At 47.3% G+C, this 22,850-nt stretch overlaps 1 protein-coding gene across 2 annotated transcripts in view; it reads right to left on the reverse strand.

The window, feature by feature from the left end:
• PMP22 (peripheral myelin protein 22) overlaps positions 1–22,850 on the reverse strand; it is a 32,314-nt gene that overhangs the window by 2,260 nt on the left and 7,204 nt on the right. For both annotated transcript variants that reach the window (XM_025428323.2, XM_025428322.3), the window contains exon 4: positions 6,538–6,678. In XM_025428323.2, coding sequence (XP_025284108.1) covers positions 6,538–6,678 — 141 coding nt within the window. The remainder of the gene's footprint in view (positions 1–6,537; positions 6,679–22,850) is intronic.

Here is a 22,850-nt window from a genome sequence, read left to right on the forward strand (position 1 = left end):
GACAGTCGGCATCCCCCCACAGGAGGGGGCCCGGTGATGTCAGCACCCCGCCCGGAGCTGCACAAAGCCTGCTCTGTTCACTCTGTTCCCTCCTTGAAAACAGGGTCTGTGAGAGGCTCTGAGTGACTCTATTATAAAGCCAGCATGTTATGTGGGATGCCTGTGGTTCCAAAGCTCCCAACTCCCGAGACCACCTACATCTAACCTCGCTGCTATTTGGGCTGCTATTCCATGGGACACTGCAACTTTGTTTGAACAAAGTGCCTAAGTGGGAATATGTTACATTCACCACCCCGATAAGACTGGCCTTCTCCAAGTCAGAGGAGTGAACTCCCACCGGGTTGGCCCCTGTTGAGAAAGCCACACAATAGTCCTGGGACTATGGCGGGATAGGATCCAGGACCTGCCACCTACAGAAAATGCAGGAGGCAGCGAAGATGCCTGTGTTAGAAGGGAAACCACAGCTGGCAAATTGTCATTGGAGAAAGACAGCCGTTTGCATCTGCCAGGGACAGGCTTCATTGGGCCTCAGGCTGTGATCCCCAATTCTTTTCTCCCCACAGCTCCATAGCTCACCTCTGCAGAGAGCAAATTTGTGTCTTTAGGAAAGATTGAGACTATCTCTTGGGCTAACCTCATGAGAGCAGGGCTATGGAAAGAGAAATGTGACCAAGGGAAATGCATGCTAAAAGACCAGGTGATACTTGTCATGCTGGCAAGGCTTCCAAATGGGCCATCTGGAACGAGAGTTGCATCGACCAGCTGTGCCCAGATCTCACTGGCAAAGAGCAAACTATCTGTGACCCAGAGGGACGGAGGGAGGCAGGATTCAGAAGTGTGGTGACTGACCAGGTGGCCTAGTTTATATGATATTCGCTGCAAGAGAATCTCAGCAGTAAATGAATTTAAGCTTCGCTGCGACAAGCACTGAGCTCAGATCCTGACAAAGCCCGAGAGTGGACACACGCCTTGTAATTACGGTCGTCGGGAGACTGATGTTTTAGGGAATACGTTATTACCAGGCTGTCTGCATGTACAGCACGAGAGGTGACCTGGAAAATGGGGTATTTGAGGCCACTCGGTAGTCCCTCCAATGTCACACACCTGTCCCTGTAAGTGGGCTGTAACTGGCTTCCTCAGCCACTAGCAGGTGGGGGCGTGGGGATGAAGGCCCCCACGGGGAAGGTAAGTAAGGTCCTTCCTTCTGGAAGGACCAGAATCTGTGCCCTGGCAGTGATGGGGACGCCCTTGTAGGGGCCTGAGTCCCGGAGGGCAGTCACCTGTAAGTGGTGGCCGCTGACCCTGTCCAGACAACATTGAGCTGGATCTGCAACCACCAAGGCCCCCTTTAAGGGGAGGCCTCAAGTCTCCCTTAACAGCGATAGTCAAACACAGGTGAGCAATCAGACCCCAGAACCCTTAGAAGGGAACCAAAAAGGGGCCAAAGGCAAAGGCAGAAACGGAGGGAATTCTCCACACTTCCTTATCTCCATTCTGTCTGGTTCAGAACACATGTAATGAGTCCCTAGTGTGTGCAGCACTGTCCTAGCTACTGAGGGCACCAAGATGGACTGGACATGGCCCCTAGATTCAGAGGGGAGTGTCATTCAGAAACAGCCACGCCAGTAGAACCTTCCAGTGTCGTCTGACATGATTTCAAGAGAGTGAGAGAGAAAGGCACTAGATGATGCCCTGAGAGCATGGACAGGCCCAGAGTCCTAACTGGGGAGCCCAGGGAAGCCTGGTGGGGGAGCTGGTGCATGACCTGAGTATACAGGGTGCAAGAGAGTCAGCCAGGTGAAGAAAGGGTGAGAAGGGGGTGCCAGTAAAGGAAGAACATGGGGGAGGCAAGGAAGACAGAGAGGGCTGGGTGGGAACCACCAGCAGAAGAACCACCAAGACAAAAATCTCCCAGAACAGAGTGGGGGCAGCGTAAGGGGAGGCAGGGGAGCGCCCCAGGCCTGGCGACAGAGCCCTGAGCCGCACGCTGAGGAAGTTGTGGTGGGAAGCACATCGTTGGCAGAGAGGAAACATGATCTGGTGTGTGTTTTAGGAAGATCACTACAGCAGCAGCAGGTGAAATGGATTTAGGGGCAGGGATGAGACAGGGGACAGGAAGACACCTGAGTTGGCTTTTGCACACCTGCGGTGGTGTTAGTGAGTGCAAGAAGAGAACAGAAATGGACACAATATCCATCCAGGATGCTACACAGTGGGGCAGGACTCAGGGCTGGACTGGATCTGGGGTGAGGGGGAGAGGGGGACCCTGGCCTGCCTCCCCCGTCTCCGGTGGGCTAAGTGAGCTAACTGGGCAAACAGTGGTCTTGGAAGCCACAGAATAAACAGTTGGGAGCAGTGAGAGGTCAACAGAACTGAAAGGCGTGCAGGGGCCCAGCAAGTGACTTGAGCAGTTACATCAGCGATCTCTGCAGAAGCCGTTCATTCGAGAACCTGGAGCACAAGCCAGGGTGAAGTTGGCTAGAAAGTAAATGGTGGGTACGAGGTGCCTCATGGCCTTGGATGGATGAGTGAGCACCTTGGAGGGTCACAAGGTGGGGCAGGAAGAGGCCGGAAGGTCCATTCCACTGAAAAGCGTTGGGCTCTCTATCTGACCTACACAGAACCTTCTCTGCACTGCTGGCCCCATTTCCATCTTCAGCGTCCAAGTGACCCCTGCTGCCTCGAAAGCCACCCACAGCATTCCTGGATTCTGACCTGGGCATGGCCAGGGCAACATTTGGAACAGTTCACCCCCAATGGGGGGGGGGGTCTGTAAATGTGGTAACTGGCCGCCACTGCCTTTGAGCCCCGCAGAATAAGGAGGGCGCTGTGCTTTTATTCATCCCCCAAAGTCTTTCATGCTTAAGCCCCAATGTCTGTATCTATTTGATAGAAGAAACAGAACAAACAGAAAAACTCACTCAGGAGTCTTTTTTTCCGTCTTTTCTTCTTAATCACAATAAATACTAACTACACATGTGACTCGTGTTTGATTCTGCCAAGGGAATACAATTATCCAGTCATCCAACAAGTGGGTTATTCAGGGCCTTCTACGTGGTATGCCCGGAGCTTGGTGCTGGGTGTTAAGCAGTGAAATACAGATCAAAACATGTGGCTCTGTCTTTCAGGTCTGTATCTCTATGAATTTCTTGATGCTTTCCCATTGAGTGCAACCCAGCCCAGTGGAGCTAGGGCCAGGGTAACCATTGTCTGAGAACAGATGGGTACCGGTTCTGAAAATAAAAAAGACTCCAGGGGGCAACTGGGTGGCTCTGTGATTGAGCGTCTGCCTTTGGCTCAGGTTGTGATCTCAGGTTCCTGGGATTGAGTTCTGCAGGGAGCCTGCTTCGCCCTCTGCCTATGTCTCTGCCTCTCTCTCTGTGTCTCTCATGAAAAAAAATTTTTTTAAAAAGACCCCCAAATCCATATAGAGGATACAATGACTCTTCTCTAAGAAAGAGGTTTAGAAGAATCTATGGCTCATGAATGGGATGAGCTGTCAACAGAGAAATTCTTTGAAGACCTTATAGTGGAATTAGAGATGGTTTGATGGTTTACATGAGTCATTCCCAACCCTGGATTAACATGAGAGTCACCCAAGGAGCTGCCCCACCCAAGAGCTCTTCGGGGATGAAGGCTGAACACTGTATTTTTTTTAAAGCATCTTCTTTTTAAAAAGGTGATTCTTTTTTTTTTTTTCTTTTTGAAAAAGATTTAGTTGAGAGACAGAAGGAATGTATAAGTAGGAGGAGGGGCAGAGGGAGAGGGAGAAAGAGAATCTCAAGCAGACTCCTTGCCAAGCACACAGCTGGATGCGGGGCTTGATCCCGCAATCTTAAGGTCATGACCTGAGCCGAAACCAAGAGTCAGACACTCAACTGACTGAGCCACCCAGGCACCCCTCAACAGTGATTCTGATGTACAGCTAAGATTGAAAAGTGATGAACTAGATGAAGCCTCTCGACACATCTCCAGGAAGCAGCCAACCTAAGAAGTATGTAATCAAAGGAAGACAGCTCTTAAATGTGAGGCTTGTGGCTTATTATGAAAAGCAGAAGGGGATGAGGCAGCGAAGCAGGCAGACCGATAACCACACGCAGAGGTGTAATCTAGAGCAAGCAGAGACTGCTCCTAAAGCTACAGTCGGCCTGAGAGCCCCCCCACACCTCAGCCCTGCCTTTCCTGCATGCTCCTGTGCATGATCTGTGAAGACTGAAGCTGAGACCTCCAAAGAGAAGCCAGGCAGAGACAGTGCAGCCCGAAACAGCCACCTGGGAGACTCAGAAGATCTTCCAGTGGCTTCCACTCAAAATACTTCGGTGCTTTGAAGCAGCACGGGAGTCTCTAAAGGAAGCCCCTTCCTCCTTTAGTCCTCAACTTGAGTGGCAAGGCCCTACATGGCAAGTTCAAACCCAACATTCTGGAGAGCCTGTGGTTGCCAGTGGACTTGCTTTCAGCTCACGTTAACTGGAGCAAACAGTTAGGAACAGAACATTCTCTGGGCTTAAAAATTACGATGGCTACTGTGGCTTGACGTTCCTAATTCATGACAACTTCCTCTTCCAACATGGGCTACTGGGTTGACGAACAGATAAACTGAAAATTGGGTCCCATGAGAGATAAGAATTGATATTTGAAGGGGAGAAGTGAGGAACAAATCATGTGCTTTTAGATATAGAGAGGTTTTTTAATAGCAGAATTCTAGCAGGCATGAGTTGAGTTCAGAGGAGATTCAAAACAGGACAGATTAGCACATTCACTTTGGAAAAGCCAAGTTTCTGCCTTGGATTTTGTGTTCTGTAGCAACTTTGGTGGATTCTGTATCTCTAACTATAAGGATGTTCCTAAGTGTATATTGAGTCCATGTGGAATGAGAGGAAGTAGAGGCATTCACTTGTTCTTGCATGAGCTGGGTGCTCTTGGGTACTCATTATCCTCTCCCGGTCTCAGTTTATTTATTAATAAAATAATACTTGTATAGGTCAGATATAAACATTTTGTGAAAGATCTGGTTCCTAAGTCTGGCATGCATCCATTGATGCAACAGATATGAACATCATTTGACTTGATATCAAACCGTAAATAGTGAGCCAAAAAAGAAATCCCAGAATACATTCTAGTTTTGTGTGTTATTTCTGGAAATGGAGTGACTAATGATAGCTCTGATTCTAACATACCTAGGAATGATACCTTATTCCATAATTAGTGATCTAACAAAATTGGCAACACTCCAGGAGCTTGGCTCAGTATAATAACACCTACGCAAGGAGCAAAGCCCTATTTGGTTTTGAAATCCTCAAACGGTGTATATTGAAATGTATTTAGTATTTAATGATAAGTAGCTGTCCAGGCTAATTCCTTTTTCCAGGAAAAAGTAACTCTCTGGCTTCTAGAAAAGGTCAACATTCAACCTCAGCCGTGCCTTATATAGCCATGTGTAAGCCATTCTATCTGCACATCCATCCACCCACCAAGGACATGTGGGCTGTTTTCAACCCTCTGGCCTCCTGAGCACAGAGTGGTGATTCAGCACCATGGACATTCCAACAACCAAGGAAAATAAAAGACAATAGAATAGCCCTTTTGCCTATTCAGATAGCCAGACACTAGGACATCTCATAGTACGTAGATGTACTCTGGTACATATGGAGTTTGTGACTTATTAGCATGGACTATAAGATCCACCACATCTGCCTCTTATTTCTCTCCATTGTCTACTGACTGAGTCAACTAGTAGTCAACAGACAGAAGGATAAGAGTCAATGAAGGAAGATGTCTGTCAGAATTTAGAGACAAAGTTGGAAGATGTCACCTTCTATAATAGAAGCTTCTAGGACTCTGCATATTGTACATATGGATAACCTGTACAGTGGGGGAACTTGAAGGTAATTTTAGGAGGAAACAAAGGAAACCTCCCATGTGCTGTCACGGCCCCATATTTGGAAATAATGGCATGTTACCCAGGAGTGTCAAAATGAAGACACATGAGGATGACAACAGTAAATCAAACCACAGTGGAACCCTGGAGGGGGAATAAAGGAGAGTAAGAATTTGCCATGCCTTCGTCACTGCTCAGAGGGAGGAGACACATACCTGAGAGCAGGCTCAGCAGCACATTGGGGCCACTTTCCATGCCGAAGTAGGGATGGCTCCTCAGGGCAGAATGTAATTTACGGAGATACACCCTCAAGACTGGCCTTTGCTCTACTGATACTCTTTGCATTTACCTCTGATATGTGTCCCAATTGTAGCTTCATTCCTGGTGATAGGTCTGGCTTGGTTAGGGACCTTCCTTCCAGACTCCCTAAGTCCTATTCCCTATGGATCTCATTCTGTGGAACAGTGGAGAGTTCCCAAATCCTAAGGTGTAGGTATGCACTCAACGCACATAGTCACCCACCTGTACTTTATAAAAACCATCCAAGGTACACTCAAATATCAGTCATTCTGGGGCCATGTCCCTTTACTAACTGATCATTCCCCAGCCATGGACATGGACAGGCACAGTCTCCCCCATGAACTTCATTTCCAACTTACCGGCAAGGATTTGGAAGACTCCAGTGATGTAAAACCGACCCCCCTTGGTGAGGGTGAAGAGTTGGCAAAAGAACAGGAACAGCGACAGAACACTAAAGATGATGGACAGGATCATGGTGGCCTGGACAGACTGCAGCCATTCTGGGAGGGGAGAGACATCAGGTTAGGAAGAGCTGGCCAGGACCAGGGGACTGCTGTGCCACGAGGAGCATGGTGCCTGGCGCACCATGACCACTGAAAGCCATAGTCCTCCCAGGGGGCAGAAGCCATCTTGTATGAACAGAACTCAGACAATTCACTTTTATAATACATACTTAATTATGGCCATTTTTAAGAAAAGGCTGTAGGGAAATAGCTCTAGTTCCACTCATAGGAGTTAAACTCAAGTTAAAATATGTCAAACTCCTTCCCAGGTTTTTTCCCAGTGTACACATGTTAGAGGGTCCTAGCCCCACCCTCTGCTCTCTTCTTGCCCCCAAGAGGTTTTAAAGGGCTTGCTTAGTGGAACCCCTATATTCCAAGAATAACTTAAAACCACTCTTCAAAATATCAACATCCATCAAGGAGGTAGGAATCGTGAGGATGGCTGGGAAGAGCAAACAGTATTGAGGCCAACACCAGTTTTGTAGTAAATTGGAAGAAAACGCAGATGGAGAAGAGGAGGCTATGAAAATCCATTTGCTCAGCCAAGCTGTATCTTGGTATCTTAACCCTAGTCCTTAGCCTCAGCACAGAGCAGTCTGTGCTCAGTCAAATCACCAGGTGGGACACTGGGTTCTACTTCTGTAGATTCATTGAACTCCCAGGTTGGATCAAATTTCCAAGCTTCCAACTGATATTCAGGCAGAGAAGAGAATTCTGTAGTTCACCTTCTACTGCAAAATAATGTCATTTCAGGGAGGAAGGGAGAAGAGGACAGCCTGGGTTCAGCACTACGGAGGGAACCTTTGGTGTCCAGCTAGAGGAGCTGCATTTAGCTCTGTCCATCTGTCACCCGCGTCCTTTCTTCCGAGTGCCAAAGAATCACTGGGGTGAGTGCTGCTCTAAACAAGGCAAAGCAACTGGAGAAGCCACAGGGCTTTATCCTCACAGCGCAGTAACTGGCTACCATGTAAAAGCTTAGAGAAACACATCAATGCTCAACACGGTACTCAAAACTATGAAATCTGCATGGCTTATAATCAATCACCAAGTAAGATGAACCTGGTATGAGTTGCAGGGAGATCACGACAGAATCTTAAGGGCACCGGTTGGGTTAACTGTCACCAGAGTTTCATGGAAGATTTTTCCAGACACAGACTGGAAGCATTTTACAGTTGGAAGAAATGTCAGAGATCAACTAATACAGCTCCTTTGTACTGAAAGGGATTTCCGGAGATGTTTTGATGAGCCCAACTGGCACAGCCAAATCTGGGAGGCCCTTGATTCCAGTCTAGTATCCTTTTCACTGTGATGGAACATATGCTCCTTTTATGTTTTCAATTTCTTTGTCAATTAAGGTAAGAAAATGATGTCCTACATTGTGAGCCATCCTAACTTCATTTTTTTATATACCTCTCCATTAAATCTGTTTGTCTTTCTCCAGCCTAGTAATTCCTCCAGGGGAGCAGTCTGCAATAAAGTTAATGTTGCCATAATACTATTTTTTCAAAAGTAAATCAATTATCCGGTACTCTGGTAGATGAGGCTGGAAATATCAATATATGTGAGATCTAAATCCAGAACTGAAACAGTGATGGAGTTTTGCTGGGAAATGTTGGGTGTACACCCACCCAGGCAGCATGGCTGGTACAGATGACAGCCTGGATTACCTCCTCCAATTCTAAAACCTTTACTTACTCTTTACTCCCCACTACCACTAATAATAGACCTCATATTTAGAGAAAACTCAAAATCTTTGTTTTTTTTTTCTTTTTTTTGAAAACTCAAAATCTTTGAAGTTAAATCTACATGAATAGGAAAAATCCCTTAGATTTAAAAATGTAACTAAAACCTTCTTGAAACTTCTTTTGCCAATACTTTGGACTTTAGTCTCAACCCCATTACAATGGAGTTATTTTCCCATAATCTGTCAAATCAGATCAGAATAAAGGGCTCAAGGAAGTTTTCATCCAATGAGCATTTGCTGAACATCTGCTGTTTTGAGGCCAGCCCCCTGGTTGGCTCTGGGAATACAATGCTGAAGGTTTTTTTGCCACAGGTACAATAAATAAAACACATAGATAAACATAGTAAGTATAATAACATCATCAATCACAATATACATAAATGGATTCACATCCCTTGTTAGAAGATGTAGAACTTCACCTTGAATTACATAATTCCTATCAATAGTCTGATATAAATAAATAAATAAATAAATAAATAAATAAAAATAGTCTGATACAAGAGATACACCTAAAACAAACAACAGCCGAAAAATCAAAAGGTTTTAAAAAGAGGTGCCAGGCAAATATTAACAAAAAGAAAGTAAGTTTAGTAATAATGGCATCAAACAAAACAGAATTTAAATTGAAAAAGACGAAAGGGGCCAAACAGGGATACTTCATAGTATGGAAAGATCCAGTTCACCATGAGGAAATAAGAGTCATAAACCTTTATGCATATAATAACATGGCCCAGAAAAGGTATAAAGCAAAGAACACTTAGAATACGAGAAGAAATCGACAAAATCACAATTATAGTGAGAGACTTCAGCATACCTCTTTCAGAATAGACAAATCAAGTAACTAAAAAACAATTACTGTAGCAGAGAGATTATTGATAAAAGAAATTTTGTGTCCATATAAAAAAGATCATAAATTATTTTCAAACTCAAGGAAACTACACACTACACATTAGGCAACAAGAAATGCTCAATAAATCTCAAAGGAAACAGAAGTGATAAAGGCACAACTGGAGGAGAACAGAAAGTAGAAATGAAAAACAAACTGGCCAAAATAAGATTGGAAATTTAAAAAATAGTATTGGGACAAGGAAATGAAGATGAGAACTAAAACGTTCTTCAGCAAGGATTGGTATTGAGAGTAGTAAATGCCAAATCTACAGGTGGTGGTCCAATCAGTACTCAGTGGAAAATGTATACCCTTAGAGCTTTCACTAAGAAATAGAAGTATTGACAAAGAATGAACTAAACTTTCAACTTAAGAAGTTAGAAAAGGAATAATTAAATGAATCCAAAATTAATGGACTCACTAATAAGAGCAAATTTTAATAAAATTTTAAAACGACAGAAATACAATCAATTAGAGAATCACTTTCTTTGGTGGGAGTGGTGCTCAATAAGGCAGATAAATTTTATTAAAGCACATAGAAGAAGTGTCAAAGACACAGAAACATACTATGTTTCCAGATAGAAACACTCAAAATCTTAAAGACACCACTTACCCCAAAGTAATGTACTAATTCGATGCTATCCTAAATAATATCCCAACTAGAACTTGACCAACACTTTAAAAACGTATCTGAGTGGAGCCTGGGTGGCTCAGTGGTTGAGCGTGTGCCTTCAACTCAGGTTGTGATCCCGAGGTCCTGGGATCTTGTCCTGATTGGGCTCCCCACAGGGAGCCTGCTTCTCCCTCTGCCTGTGTCTCTGCCCCTCTCTTCTCTCTCTCTCTCTCTCTGTCTCATGAATAAATAGATAAAACCTTTAAAAAAAACATATTTAATGGTGCTCAACCTTTTAGTATCTAGGAAAATGCAATGAAATGCACAAGGAATGTGATGCCAATGTTTATCAAATTGGCAAAAAGCAAAAGGGTTGATAGCATCAAGAGAGTACACGTACAATAGATAACCTCTGTACACTGTTCAGAGGAATGATAATATGATAATCCTGTGACTGGCAATTTGGAAGAATACATTTTAATCCTTAAATGCCCATAATATGAGTCCACAATGTAATTACTATATTCTGGATAAATACTTAAACATATACTCAAAGAGAAATGAATAAGGATGTTCATCGTACCATCACTCCTATGAGTGGAAACAAGTTAGGGTAAATGACTACAATGGAGTATTTTGCAACAGTTAAAAAAATCACAACTTCGAAAATGAACAATCTTTGAAAGATCTCCAAGATGATGAAAAGACTAAGGTGTACACACAACAGGATGTCACTGTGTAAATACACACCCAAAAACTACATAAGGAGGTGTGAATATGCACACACACACACACACATCAATGTGTGTGTGTGTGTGTTCACTGGAAAAAGAGCCAAAGACGTGCCAGAGTGATATTCACACTGCCTCCACGAACTGGAGCTGGAATGGAGGAGAGTTTGGTTTTTGGTTGAGATCTCTATCATTTGATTTATTTTTAATAAGGAGAATGCTTTCATGTAAAATTTGAATAATTAAAAATAATCTAAAAGACCCCAAGGTACACTAGACATTGCCGGTCATAATAGGCAAGGACGCTAAAATTCGAAGAAGAGTTGGAATCTGGACAGGACTGATCTTCCATTTGCAGAGAGGAAAGACACTTATCCTTCCCTCAAATGCTATCAAATCAGAAGCTGCACATGGGAAGCAGGGGTGGGGGAAGAACAGCAGCGCTGAGCCAGAAGGGAGCAGCCTCCGCTCCAGCCTCAGGAGGCTGCCTGAGTAGTCCAAACGCCTGTCAGTATTAATCAGAAGGAAGCCCACGATGTCCTCGCGGCTTCTGCACTGCAGAGGCCACTGCTCCAGACCCAGAATCCTTCACCTGGACCGGACTAGGCCAGGAGAGCAGGGAGGTATCCCGGCTCAGGACACGGCAGGGGTTCCATCCCATTGGAGGATACGCGAAGCCTGACCACCAGCAGTCGCGTGCTCCAGTTACAGTGGTCCAGGGGATGGCTCTGTCACCTGCTTCTGCGGACCATCGGCTTAACTTGCCACTTACCACGTGCCTGGCCTTGAATTTCTCTTCTCTGACGGGGCATACTGACTGGCTGGTCGGCCTGGCGCAATGATCAAACATGCTGATATGAAAGCTCTGTCAAAGGATGATGCCAAGTACCTCATTTAAAAAGCTGATGTTAGGAGCACCTGGGTGGCTCGGTCGGTTGAGTGTCTGCCTTCCACTAAGGGTGTGATCCCGGGGTCCCAGGATTGAGCCCCGAGTCGGCTCCCTGCTCAGTGAGGAGCCTGTTTCTCTCTCTCTCTCCTACCTTCTTCCACCCCCACACATGCTCCCTTGTTCCCGATCTCACTCTATCTCAAATAAATAAATAAAACGTTTTTTTTAAAAAAGCTGATGTTGAGGACCAGAGTAAATAAGCATTTACAGACTGTTCCAGCAGACGGTTTACTCCATCTGCGTCACTCCCATAATGATTGATGGGGACCACAGTGCTCACACAAGCCACCATATCGTTGAAGCACCAACCAGAACTGCAGAAGTATTTGGAAGTATTTGCAAATTATCTGTAAAGAGTCAGACCGTGAATATTTTAGGCTTTGCAAGTCACAGGTCTGGTGTCCATGGCAACTATTCGGTTTTGGCATCTTAACACAAAATGGGTCTTAGTCAATATGTAAATGAATGGGTGTGGCCCACTCCCCCAATAAATCCTTATTTACAAAATCGGGCAGTGGGCCAGATTTGGCCTGCAGGCTTCAGTGGCTAACCTCTGCTATGGCAAAGCAAAGCAGATGTACCAGATGTCATTATTAGGGTAGAGAGGTATCCGATATAAGGGACAGAGCTATCGATGACAAACCTGCTCTGTACAGAGCGAACCTAACAGGCCACCACTCCAAGCGGCAGATCTGAGCTCCTCTCCGAGCCCCGGTGCAGAGACACACTTTGGCTCCGATTGCAAGTTTGCAATCATCCGCTGAGCCCGTCACGATCACCCAGGGTCATCCTGCAGGCCCCAAGTGGATGCCTAGGTAAGTATTTGTGGAATTGCTCGTGGCAGCGTTTTAATCTCCAACCCTGGTGCGAGGCACAGGGATCAGAAGGCCTAAAACTCTCCGCAGACTTGGTTCTAAGGCCCCCGCCAGGCCCAGGAGCTGCTGACAGCTTTGTGACAGGCGGGCCCAGCTCCCCCGGCAGACAAGGGCAAGCTTGAGTTACTCAGTGATCAAAGCTCACCTCAAGGTCAGATTCCTGCGGCCGTGGCAGCTTAGCAGTGAAGGAAGTACATGTTCCCCCGCAGCTGTATTCTTAGCCCGGCCTGCAGTCCAGGGAGCTACGGGCTCCGAAAGGATGAAGGAAGCACTTTTAAATGCACCAGATCTTCTGGGCCCTTCCGCACCTTTCATTACAGAACCACCTGCCCCTCCCATCCCCTGCTCCGCCTGGAGTCCCGCTCTGGGGAATTCAGAAAAGCTTCCTGACTCAGTCAAGAGGACCGGTTTTCTTGGAAGGGAGAGGAAAGGGCAGATGCGGGAGAGTCAGAGCAAACACAAGGGAGCCCAGGAGAGAATAAAACCTCCAAGAAAGAGGCCATCAGAGGGGATGGATCCCAAGGGCAAGAGATCAGACTGCACAGTGGCATAATGCTAGGCTGCTTTCAAAAGCATGTGACCAAGGGACGCCTGGGTGGCTCAGTGGTTGAGTCTTTGGCTCAGGATGTGATCTCAGAGTCCCAGGATCCAGTCCCAAATTGGGCTCCCTGCAGGGAGCCTGCTTCTCCCTCTGCCTGTGTCTCTGCCTCTCTCTCTCAATCTCTCTCTCTCTCTCTCTGTGTGTGTGTGTGTGTCTCTCATGAATAAATAAGTAAAGTCTTTTTTAAAAAATAAAAATAAATTAAAAAAATAAAAAATCATGTGACCAAAAAATAATAATAATAATTTAAAAAATAAAAGATTTTTTTTAAAAAAGCACGTGACCACCAAGGCCTGGCTCTCCCCACCTGCCCTCCCATCACACCCTGCCATTGTCGTTCCTTCTCCATATGAATGCCATTCCAGGAATAGCTGAGTTGCCAAGAGGTCTCTATCCAGGCTTCACCCACTAGCTGCAGTATGTGCAGGGCTGAGCGCGTGGGGCTCTGGCTTCTTCCTCATCCAGACCAGCTGATGGCTTTGAAAGAAGGTTCAGGTCTCAGGCTGAATGCAAACCAGAGGGGAAAGCTCTGTGCTGTGCGGGCCCTCAGCCCACAGATCTGGGCCCAGAACTCAGAGACCAGGAAGGCCACATGGGGAGGAGGTCCTTTCAGAGTCTAACTTTTATCTGTGGCTTAATATCAACAGTCTTCTGCTATGGGAAAATAATACAGCACAGAGGTACCTGAAAATATGAAGCTGTCAGAGGCTTCCTTTATTTCCAGTTGGAAAATTCTAGTAACTAGAGGATCAGGTTAGGCTAGGCTGTGTTTGTTTCTCAAAGAATTGTCGTGGGACCACTTTTTAATCAACCCAACGGTTGATTAAAAAAACAAAAACAGGGCACCTGAGTGGCTCAGCAATTGAGCCTCTGCCTTTGGCTCAGGTCGTGATCCCAGAGTCCTGGATCGAGTCCCGTATCAGGCTCCTTGTAGGGAGCCTGCTTCTCCCTCTGCCTGGGTCTCTGCCTCTCTCTCTGTGTCTCATGAATAAATAAATAAAATCCTTAAAAAAAACAAGAGGGGATGGGTTCCATGGTCAAGTCCATTAACCTCCCTCCTTGGATGTTAATTCCAAGGCGCAATAAAATATTAAAGGCTCAGAGAATTCTTGCCATAAAGGAAGAAGCCTTCTTAAGTTTCAAATTTGTGTGTTTTTCAAATTGACTCATCAGAAAACCTTTTTTGTTTCAAGAACAGACCACTTGGAACAGTTGGATTGGGCCAGAGAAATGGCAGTCCAGGACAGAAACGCATCGTTTCTGAGCTGTACTCTCTGAGAGTGTACAGTGGATGAGGGGGGACGCCCGCATTATTCTAAGGATCTTTGGGCCTGAAAGGCATTTTCCACATAATAATAACCCGAAGCCCCCTCTCCTCTTAATCCCAAAAGTATTTTTGAAAAGGCCAAGCACCATGGTGATAGAGAGCTAGAATCAAAGGACACCTGGGTGGCTTAATGGTTGAGCGACTGCCTTCCCTTCAGGTTGTGATCCCAGGATCCTAGGATCAGTCCCACATCGGGCTCCCCACAGGGAAGCTGCTTCTCCCTCTGCCTGTGTCTCTGCTTCTCTGTGTGTGTCTCTCATGAATAAATAAATAAAATCTTTATTTAAAAAAAGAGCTTGAATTGAGCCCCTACCTCACTGGTCACAATAATCCCCCCTTCCCCTAGCACAATGCCCTAATCTCCCTTGCACACCTACTGAAATTCTACCCAATTTCCACGGCCCATCTCAAAGGCCACCTCTGCTCACGACTGTCCCCCACGCCATGTCACAATTATATCCTGAATATGAAGAGGCCCCACGACGTGATGTGGAAGGTGTCAACTCCAGGCCCTACCTCCGTACTCGTTCTACTGGGCAACCAGGGCACCTGCCCCAGGGTCCCAGTTTGTTAGAGGCAGGCCCAGTGCAAAAAAGCAAGGACTCCTGGTGTCCTTTCTACTGGGTTTTCCACCACAATACACGGAGGTAGTGGTGATGGTGGTACTGACAAGTTCAATGATGTTTTGAAATCTGATGAATTAAATGATCCTGCTGCCCTGCTTTAGGTTTAGAATTCACAGGAGCTGGGGAGGGAGGAGGGCAAGGTCACGAGGTCTCCCTCATCTCTGCTCATGGACCCCTGCAAAGCCAAACCAGCACCACCCCCCATCCCGCATCCGAGGGGCAAGAGGAGGCTCATGCCTGCTTTCTAGAGGCAGTACTTGACACCAGAGAAGCCACTGAGAGAAGGAGGCATCACCCAGACAAGGGAAGACCCTCCAATCTGAGTACTTGAAGTCAGCCTAGGGACCCTTCATGGCTTGAGGATGAGCCATGCCTAGCACATCATTAGAAATGACCGGACATAAGAGGGGACACGCTTAGGTCCAACACAGTCACTGCTTCGTGCCAATACCTCATGGCACTCCTCCCATCACTGACCACTCTTTCCCAATCCCTTCCACTAACTCTGACCCTCACGCCATTTAATCACTGGAGTATCCCGACCCTCAGCTCTGGACTCTGTTCCTTTCTTCCTAACCCCCCCTCTCTCAACTCCCTAGGTAAGACCATTCAGCTCTAGACACAACACCCTCCCGTAGGGATGAGTGACTCCCATATTTGGATGTCTAGCGGAGGCCTCCGCCATGAGCTGCCAACTTGTACATCCCAGGGCTCTGCTCCCATTCCATAATCTCAACATAACAGCCAGATGAGCTCTCAAAACATGGATGGAATCATCCACTCTTCTGCTTAAAACCCTTCACGGTGTCCTCATCATCCTCCTCAGTCCAAAGCCTTGCAATCTGGCCCCAAACCCCTCAAACCTCACCTTACATCTTATACCCCTTCCTCCAGCCAGCACACTCAGCCACACTGGCCTCTTTTCATTACAGGATGGATCCCTCCCATCTCCATCCATAAGACAGGGAAAGAAGGAAGACACCTTCCATAACTGGCTCCCCCCAATATGGTGACTTTCCATGTCATCTCCCTGTTTCCTTCAGAGTCTTTTCCACTGCCTACATTTGAGTATTTTTTGTATATCCTTGTCTCCACCAAGTAACCGTGAGCCCCACTAGAGCAAAGGCTGGGTCTTTCTGGTTTGGCTCTGTGTGGTCAGCTTGTGGAGCAGTGCCTGGTACATCAGATGCATTCAACATATTTAAGGAATATAAATGAAAGGACTGTGCTATTAGCTCTTCGAAAATGGGAGGCCCTCTTTAAAGGTAGTGAGTTACCCATCACTAGGAGGATAAACATGGGGTGGGCACAGTGAAGAAGGAGGGCATCAGCTCAGATGTGGCAGGAGAGGGATGGACCTGATGACACGCCCAGACCCCTACCAACATTGAGAGTCTATGTGTGTGCCCGTGGAGAACACTCAGGAGGCTTCATGCCAGACATCCTTCTCTCAAGCTCTGAAAAACCAACGCCCACAACCTTGGGCCGCATTATGGCCAATCCCCACTCCTGAAATATAAGAGGTGCTTTCTTGACTCAGTTGGAACCCTGGAAACTGAAATTCTTTGAAAAAGCAAAGACTGAGCTTCAAGGGCCATGTGGTTGAGACTCAGGTTTGAACAAGCGTTCAGAATTAACTCCTGGATGTTGGCATCTGATGAGAAACTCTGCGGGTTGAAACATTAGCATTATGACACCACATCCCATCCCCTGTGCCTCCCTCACCCGCCAGGGCCTCAGCAAACCCACAAGGGCCTGTAAAATCAAGAGCCATCACTTGGGTAGAGATTGTGGGTTGGCCCAGAGAGCAACGGAGATTTTAAATTGCAAAACATGAACTCATAAATGCAGAGGGCCTCCTGTGTTCTCTAAAGCCTGACCAAGAGCTGAGCCACAGAGGAGGAAATGGTCTGATGTCCTTGCCGAAATGACAATGCCACCAAATGGATTTAAAAAAGAGAGAGAAATCTGGAATCTTGGAAGACACAGACAACAACTGACCGCTGAGGCTCAAGCTAGGGGCTCCCGAGATTGGCAAGCTTTATATTTCTCTAATTTTCAATCCAAAGCGTCAGTCTCATGCTGCCCACAACCTGATTGCCATGAATTTGTTGTTGCCATTGTTGCTTAGAACAGAAAGAAAAAGCATCAACTGCTCATTTTCTTGGCTTGGGATCCTGGCTCTAGCCCACACTCTGGCACAGCAGACCTGCCTGGCGTCACTGGGAAATGGGGGTGCATGTGTGCAGCTGCCCTCAGACATGAGAGGTGGCCCTGTATGTTCTGGGGACAGACTGGAGGAGGGCCTTGTTTTTTCCTTCATGCTTTCGTGTTCAGCATGGGCCCTCTCTTTTAAAATGAAGAGAATTCAAGAACACACACATTTTATGTGTGGACACCTCGGTATGAAAAAGTTTGTGAGCTCTCTTCTGAGACAAAGGAGGACTTTTTCAGTGGGGGCAGGGCACAGGAGACAGGTTTTATGAAAGATGGAGTCTGTGAACCCAATGAAGACCAGGCCAAGCAAAGGGGCAGGCAAGGTCAGGGCTGGGCCTGTCCAGCGCCTGGGGTCCCAAGCAGCCCAGGGCCTGAGTCCAATACTCCGACCCACTCGGCTACCCACCAGGTCCACGTAGATAAAACAAAAAGTGGGAGAATGCATGTGTGTATTTGGACCTAAAATGTGCAGACTCTGGAGAATTCAAAACAAAAAACATTAGTTGGGTCAATGCAAGGCACAGGTCTTGTGGAACCTTCTGGGTCGGTAGATTTTAAACTCACTCACTGTGTAAAGGCTTCCAGGACTTAGGGAGAAGGTTCAGTGCATCCACCCCGACTCCCCAGATCCCAACTAGAGCTGCTCAGATCTTATTAGTTCGAAAACCAAGGCTCCAGGAACTGGCCTCATCTGTCTCTGGATGGATGTCTGCTCGTGTGGATGCTGCCCCACGGGCCTGTCTGTTGTACCTCGAGGCTCCACTGTCCTACTCAAGGCAGAGAGAACCTATGTGTTACCCGATACTAATTTCCTATCAGGAAATAACATTATGGCTATATGGAAAATTAGATGTGAAATAGGTAGATTCCTAGGGGATTTTCTATGAAAATAAAAAATCCCAACAAAGAAGATGAGCACGATGGTGGAGGAAGGGCAAGCAATGATGAAAGTGATAAGAATCCCACGTCTCAGGACAATCACCAGTCATCAGTGCATTTCTACTACCAAAGATGTCTCATATGTTCCGCCCCCTAAATGATCCGGGCTGCCACTCCAACTTAGAGTAAAACGGACAGCTGAAAGATGCATATAAAACATAGCAGGTCTGGGTGCCCGGGCGGCTGGGTTGGTTGAGCCTCTGCCTTCAGCTCAGGTCATGATCCCAGGGTCCTGGGATCTAGCCCCGCATTGGGCTCCCTGTTCAGAGGGGAACTACTTCTCCCTCTGTGTGCTCTCTCTCTCAAATAAATAAATAAATCTTTAAATCAATCAATCAATCAATCAATCAATCAATCAATCCAGCCAGTCTAAATGAGATCAGAAAAAGTAGAAACGCACCTGTATGCACCAACTGCCTACTAGGCTCTAGAAGGACCTATAGACAGGCCTACTCTTCTGCCCCTCGGCCTCTGTCTTCCCACGCTCTGGCCTGCCCTCCAGCCCTCCTCGCTGCCAGGCCCCTCCCCTGCCCTGAGGCCTGCATTGAGTGGCCCCTCTGCCTGGAACCTGCCCCAGATGTACAGATGGATGCCTCCCGGTCATCCTCAAGGGGTCAATCCGACAAGAAGCCTCCCACCCCCAGCCCCGGCCCTCATTACACATTACCCTGTCTCACTCTCTCTGCACTTCCCATCCTTGGCCCCAAATTATCCATGTTCTTTGGCTGTTTTTATCGCCCGGTGAAATGCAAGCTCTTGTTCACTCTTGTATCCTGGGCGTGTATAACAGTATCTAGTCCTGGTAGGCATCCATGAGTAGCTATGCACCAAAGAACAGGAGAAGGGAGAAAGGGGGAGGGGAGGACCTTGGGATGGGAAGTTCATGGTCAAGGAAGTAAGAGGAGGCTAGAGTTCCAAGATGATGGGGGAGAAGAGATGGGAGATGAGGGTTCATGGGAACAGATCATTCAGGTAGATTCCTATGCAATTTGGTAAAGATCTTCATCTGAAGACTGAGACCAAGGCAGGGACTCTAAAATGCTTCAAGCCCAGAGTCCAAGGACTGGCTTTGGGTTTTTAAAAATATCACCCTGGGGATCCCTGGGTGGCTCAGAGGTTTAGCACCTGCCTTTGGCCCACGGCATGATCCTGGAGTCCCAGGATCGAGTCCCACGTCGGGCTCTCTGCATGGAGCCTGCTTCTCCCTCTGCCTGTGTCTCTGACTCTTTCTCTCTTTGTGTGTCTCTCATGAATAAATAAATAAAATCTTAATAAATAAATAAATAAAGAAAGAAGGAAAGAAAGAAAATAAAAATATCAACCTGGATTCAGTATGAAAAGCAAGTCACAGGGCAGCCTGGGTGGCTCAGTGGTTTAGTGCCGGCCTTCAGCCCAGGGTGTGGTCCTGGAGACCCCGGATCAAGTCCCACGTCAGGCTCCCTGCATGGAGCCTGCTTCTCCCTCTGCCTGTATCTCTGCCTCTCTCTCTCTCTCTCTGTCTCTCTCTCTCTATGTCTCTCGTGAATAAATAAATAAAATCTTAAAAAAGAAAAAAAAAGAAAAGCAAGTCACAAATAAAGAAGAGAAAGGTGGGGAGTTCAGGGGCTGCCTCCGGGGCTCTGATAAGTCCTGCAAGGTATGGCGACCCACAAGGGAATGGCCAATGGCCGGGGGGTGCCCTATGATGGCACTGAGGAGCAAGGACGAAATGCATGCAGACATTAGCAGCATTCACTAAAATCCTAAACCCTGTCAGAGAGGTGGGGTTCGGTGGAAGACACGGACTGGTTTGGGGATGCCCATGAGACAGCCCCGTGGAAATGTTTAGAAGGTAGCTGGATATGCAAGTCTGGAATTCACAAGAGAAGTCTAGGCTGGAAGAAAAATAACAAAGATCCCAACCAGAACAGTGGGGTGGTGTTTCAAGCCAGGCTTACTGGGAGGTGCTCACTATTAAATTTCTAGGAATTAAGAAGCCATGTTTCTTACAAAGCCAAATGACTACATTCTCAGCCTCCCTTGTTAAAAGGTGTGGCCGTGTGACTAAGTTCCTGTACAAGACAGAGGCAGAAGTGTGTGGTCTATCTGGAGACATTTCATAAAAAGGGAAGGGCACACATTTCTTCTCCTCTCTTCTCCACCCTATTGCCTGAAGTGTGGATGAGATGGCTGGTGCCCCAGCAGCCCTTTTGTCCATGAGGATGAGGACCAAATCCAAGGGATGGCAAAGAAATGAGCTAGAAAGTGCCTGGGTCTCTGACAACTTCATACGAGTGCCATAAATTATCTTATTTAAGCCACTGCCCCTTGAAGATGTTCTGTTATATGCATTCAGTCTTAATCCTAACCAGAATATTAGCCGACTGGCCCAACACGTCCCTGGCATCGCAGTCCCCTTGCTGTTGGTCACGTCATTGCCTTGATAGGGAATATCCTCCTCCTTGCCTGTATTTATTTAAATCCTGCCCATCCTCTGGAGGATGGATCAAATTCCACCTCCCACACGAGACCTCCCTTCCACTTCCTCCCCTGAACTCTGGCGCTGCCTGCCTGCCCCCACTCCTTGGGCATCTGGCCTACACTGCCTTCACAGTGATTCATCCCTCCGCACTTATCCCCTGGCTCCTCAAAGAGGCTCGGGAACCAGCAAATAAATTGAGAAAACAAGAAGGCAGGCAGGATTGAGGGCGGCTAGTAAGAAATCTGAAACCACTTCCAGTATCAAGAGGTAGCAAGAGGGAAAGATGTGACATCTCTTTCAAACTATGTACCACAGCTGTTTGACCACCATGAGGTGAGGGTCACTGTTCATAGAGATGACAAAGGCCACAATGACCCCTGGAGGGGGGCCAAGCCCAGGCCCCACAAACCTACAAACACAAGCCCCTTCAGGAAAAAACCAGCAAGTCAGATCAACCAACCTATGTTCACCAGACACACCTGTAACGTGCTCTTTGCAAATCAGTTTCAGTAAAGAATTACTTGGATGCCTTCGATAAAAAGTGTGTTTGGAACATCCTGAGAGCAAACTCACGGACCAAGGGAAGTGGCTCCCGACTTAAGATAGTTCATTCGTAAAGACCGTCTCATTTTGTAATTATATGTTTTTGCGTCTACTGTTCGCCACGGAAATTGGTCAACCGGATCAGCAAGGTGGAGGAGGTCCAGAGGATTCCCCTCTATCAGATCTGACATCGCAGCTCACGCTGACCCACCAGGGAGATGTCGGCAAGGTCAACAGCTACTGGAGAAGCTTCCATGGAAACTTCTAACTTAGAAGAAGCCCAAATCCAAACCAACCCAGCTTACTTAAGGGCGTGTCCAGATTCCCTCAACACATCAGAGAAAGCAGATGTGGAGGAGGGAGACCCCACGCTCCAGGGTCCGCCCCCCACCTCGCTGAGCAACAAGAAAAACCCCAAAGTCATTGTCAAGGAACCCAAGGAATGAGCTTGGCGCATAAAGAGCCAGTTGAAAGATGAGAAGTTTCCTGATGCAAGTGACACTGGTGCCTCTTTGAGATGGGCTGCTGGCCCAAGAACAGCCCGACACAACCACGGCAGGTGCGGCAAGAAGGGTCACAGACCCCGACCTGAGGACCACTCTCCTTCCGATACACGGTTTGAGCACAACTCAGATGGCTGCTCCTCTGTCCCCTCCGGACCTAAGAGTCCAGGATTCGGCCCCAACCTCATGTGGCCAAACGCCTCTAGGGAAGGGTGACTGTGGACACTGCCGCTGGCCTCAGGGAAAGCCGCTCACCCTCTGGGGCCCGGTCACCACTTGTGACCACCAGGTGTCAGCAGCGAGCGGGGCGCCTCCCATCCTGAGGCTTCAGGGAACTTGAGCCAGACCCTGAAGGGGGGGGGGGGCGCACCGGATGCTGTGGCTTTGGGGCCAGGCAGGGCTCCGGCCTTGTTCTCCCGCAGGCATGAGTGCTTCATTCCATTTGCCAGCTCACCGTGCAAACTCATGGTGCCACCTCGAGGATGTTTTCAATGCAGCATCTTTCACGCACTCAGAGGAAAGATTTGGGACTGCTTGCTTCGGTAAGGACGGAGGCCTTTCTTTTTTTGAGGCCCAGAAAAGTGACGACATTAAGTACGGTTTTCTACTCCTTGCCTCTCCTCCCCACATAAGCTCCCAATAGCTATTCTAGAAGTTTCTCTTTATACTGAGGTTCAAGAGGCTCGGTTTGTAATGCTTCAGTGACAGCTTGCGTGTGGAACCCACAGGAGGCAAAGCCCAGCAAAGAAACTGCACTGTGGGAAGCCAGAATGGAGGGCCCCTTCACTGCTTTACTGTGCTGGATCGAAGCTGCTCTCTCTCACTGGTTGTAGCATCTTCAACAGAAATACTGGATAGGGGGGCACCTGGGTGGCTCAGTAGTTGAGCCTCTGCCTTTGGCTCAGGTTGTCATCCTGGGGTCCTGGGATCAAGTCCCACATCGGACTCCCCACAGGGAGCCTGCTTCTCCCTCTGCCTGTGTCCCTGCCTCTCTCTCTGTGTCTCTCATGAATAAATAAATAAAATCTTTAAAAATAAAAAAGAAATACTGGATCATGAACACCTTTAGCAACAAGGCAGGCCGTCCGTATTTTATTGGTCTTTTAAAACCCAGGATGACAAGAAAGCTCTGTACGTCCTAAAGCTACTCCCCT

Source organism: Canis lupus, chromosome 5 (genome assembly GCF_003254725.2).
Source record: "Canis lupus dingo isolate Sandy chromosome 5, ASM325472v2, whole genome shotgun sequence".
In the NCBI taxonomy this organism is placed as follows: domain Eukaryota; kingdom Metazoa; phylum Chordata; class Mammalia; order Carnivora; family Canidae; genus Canis; species Canis lupus.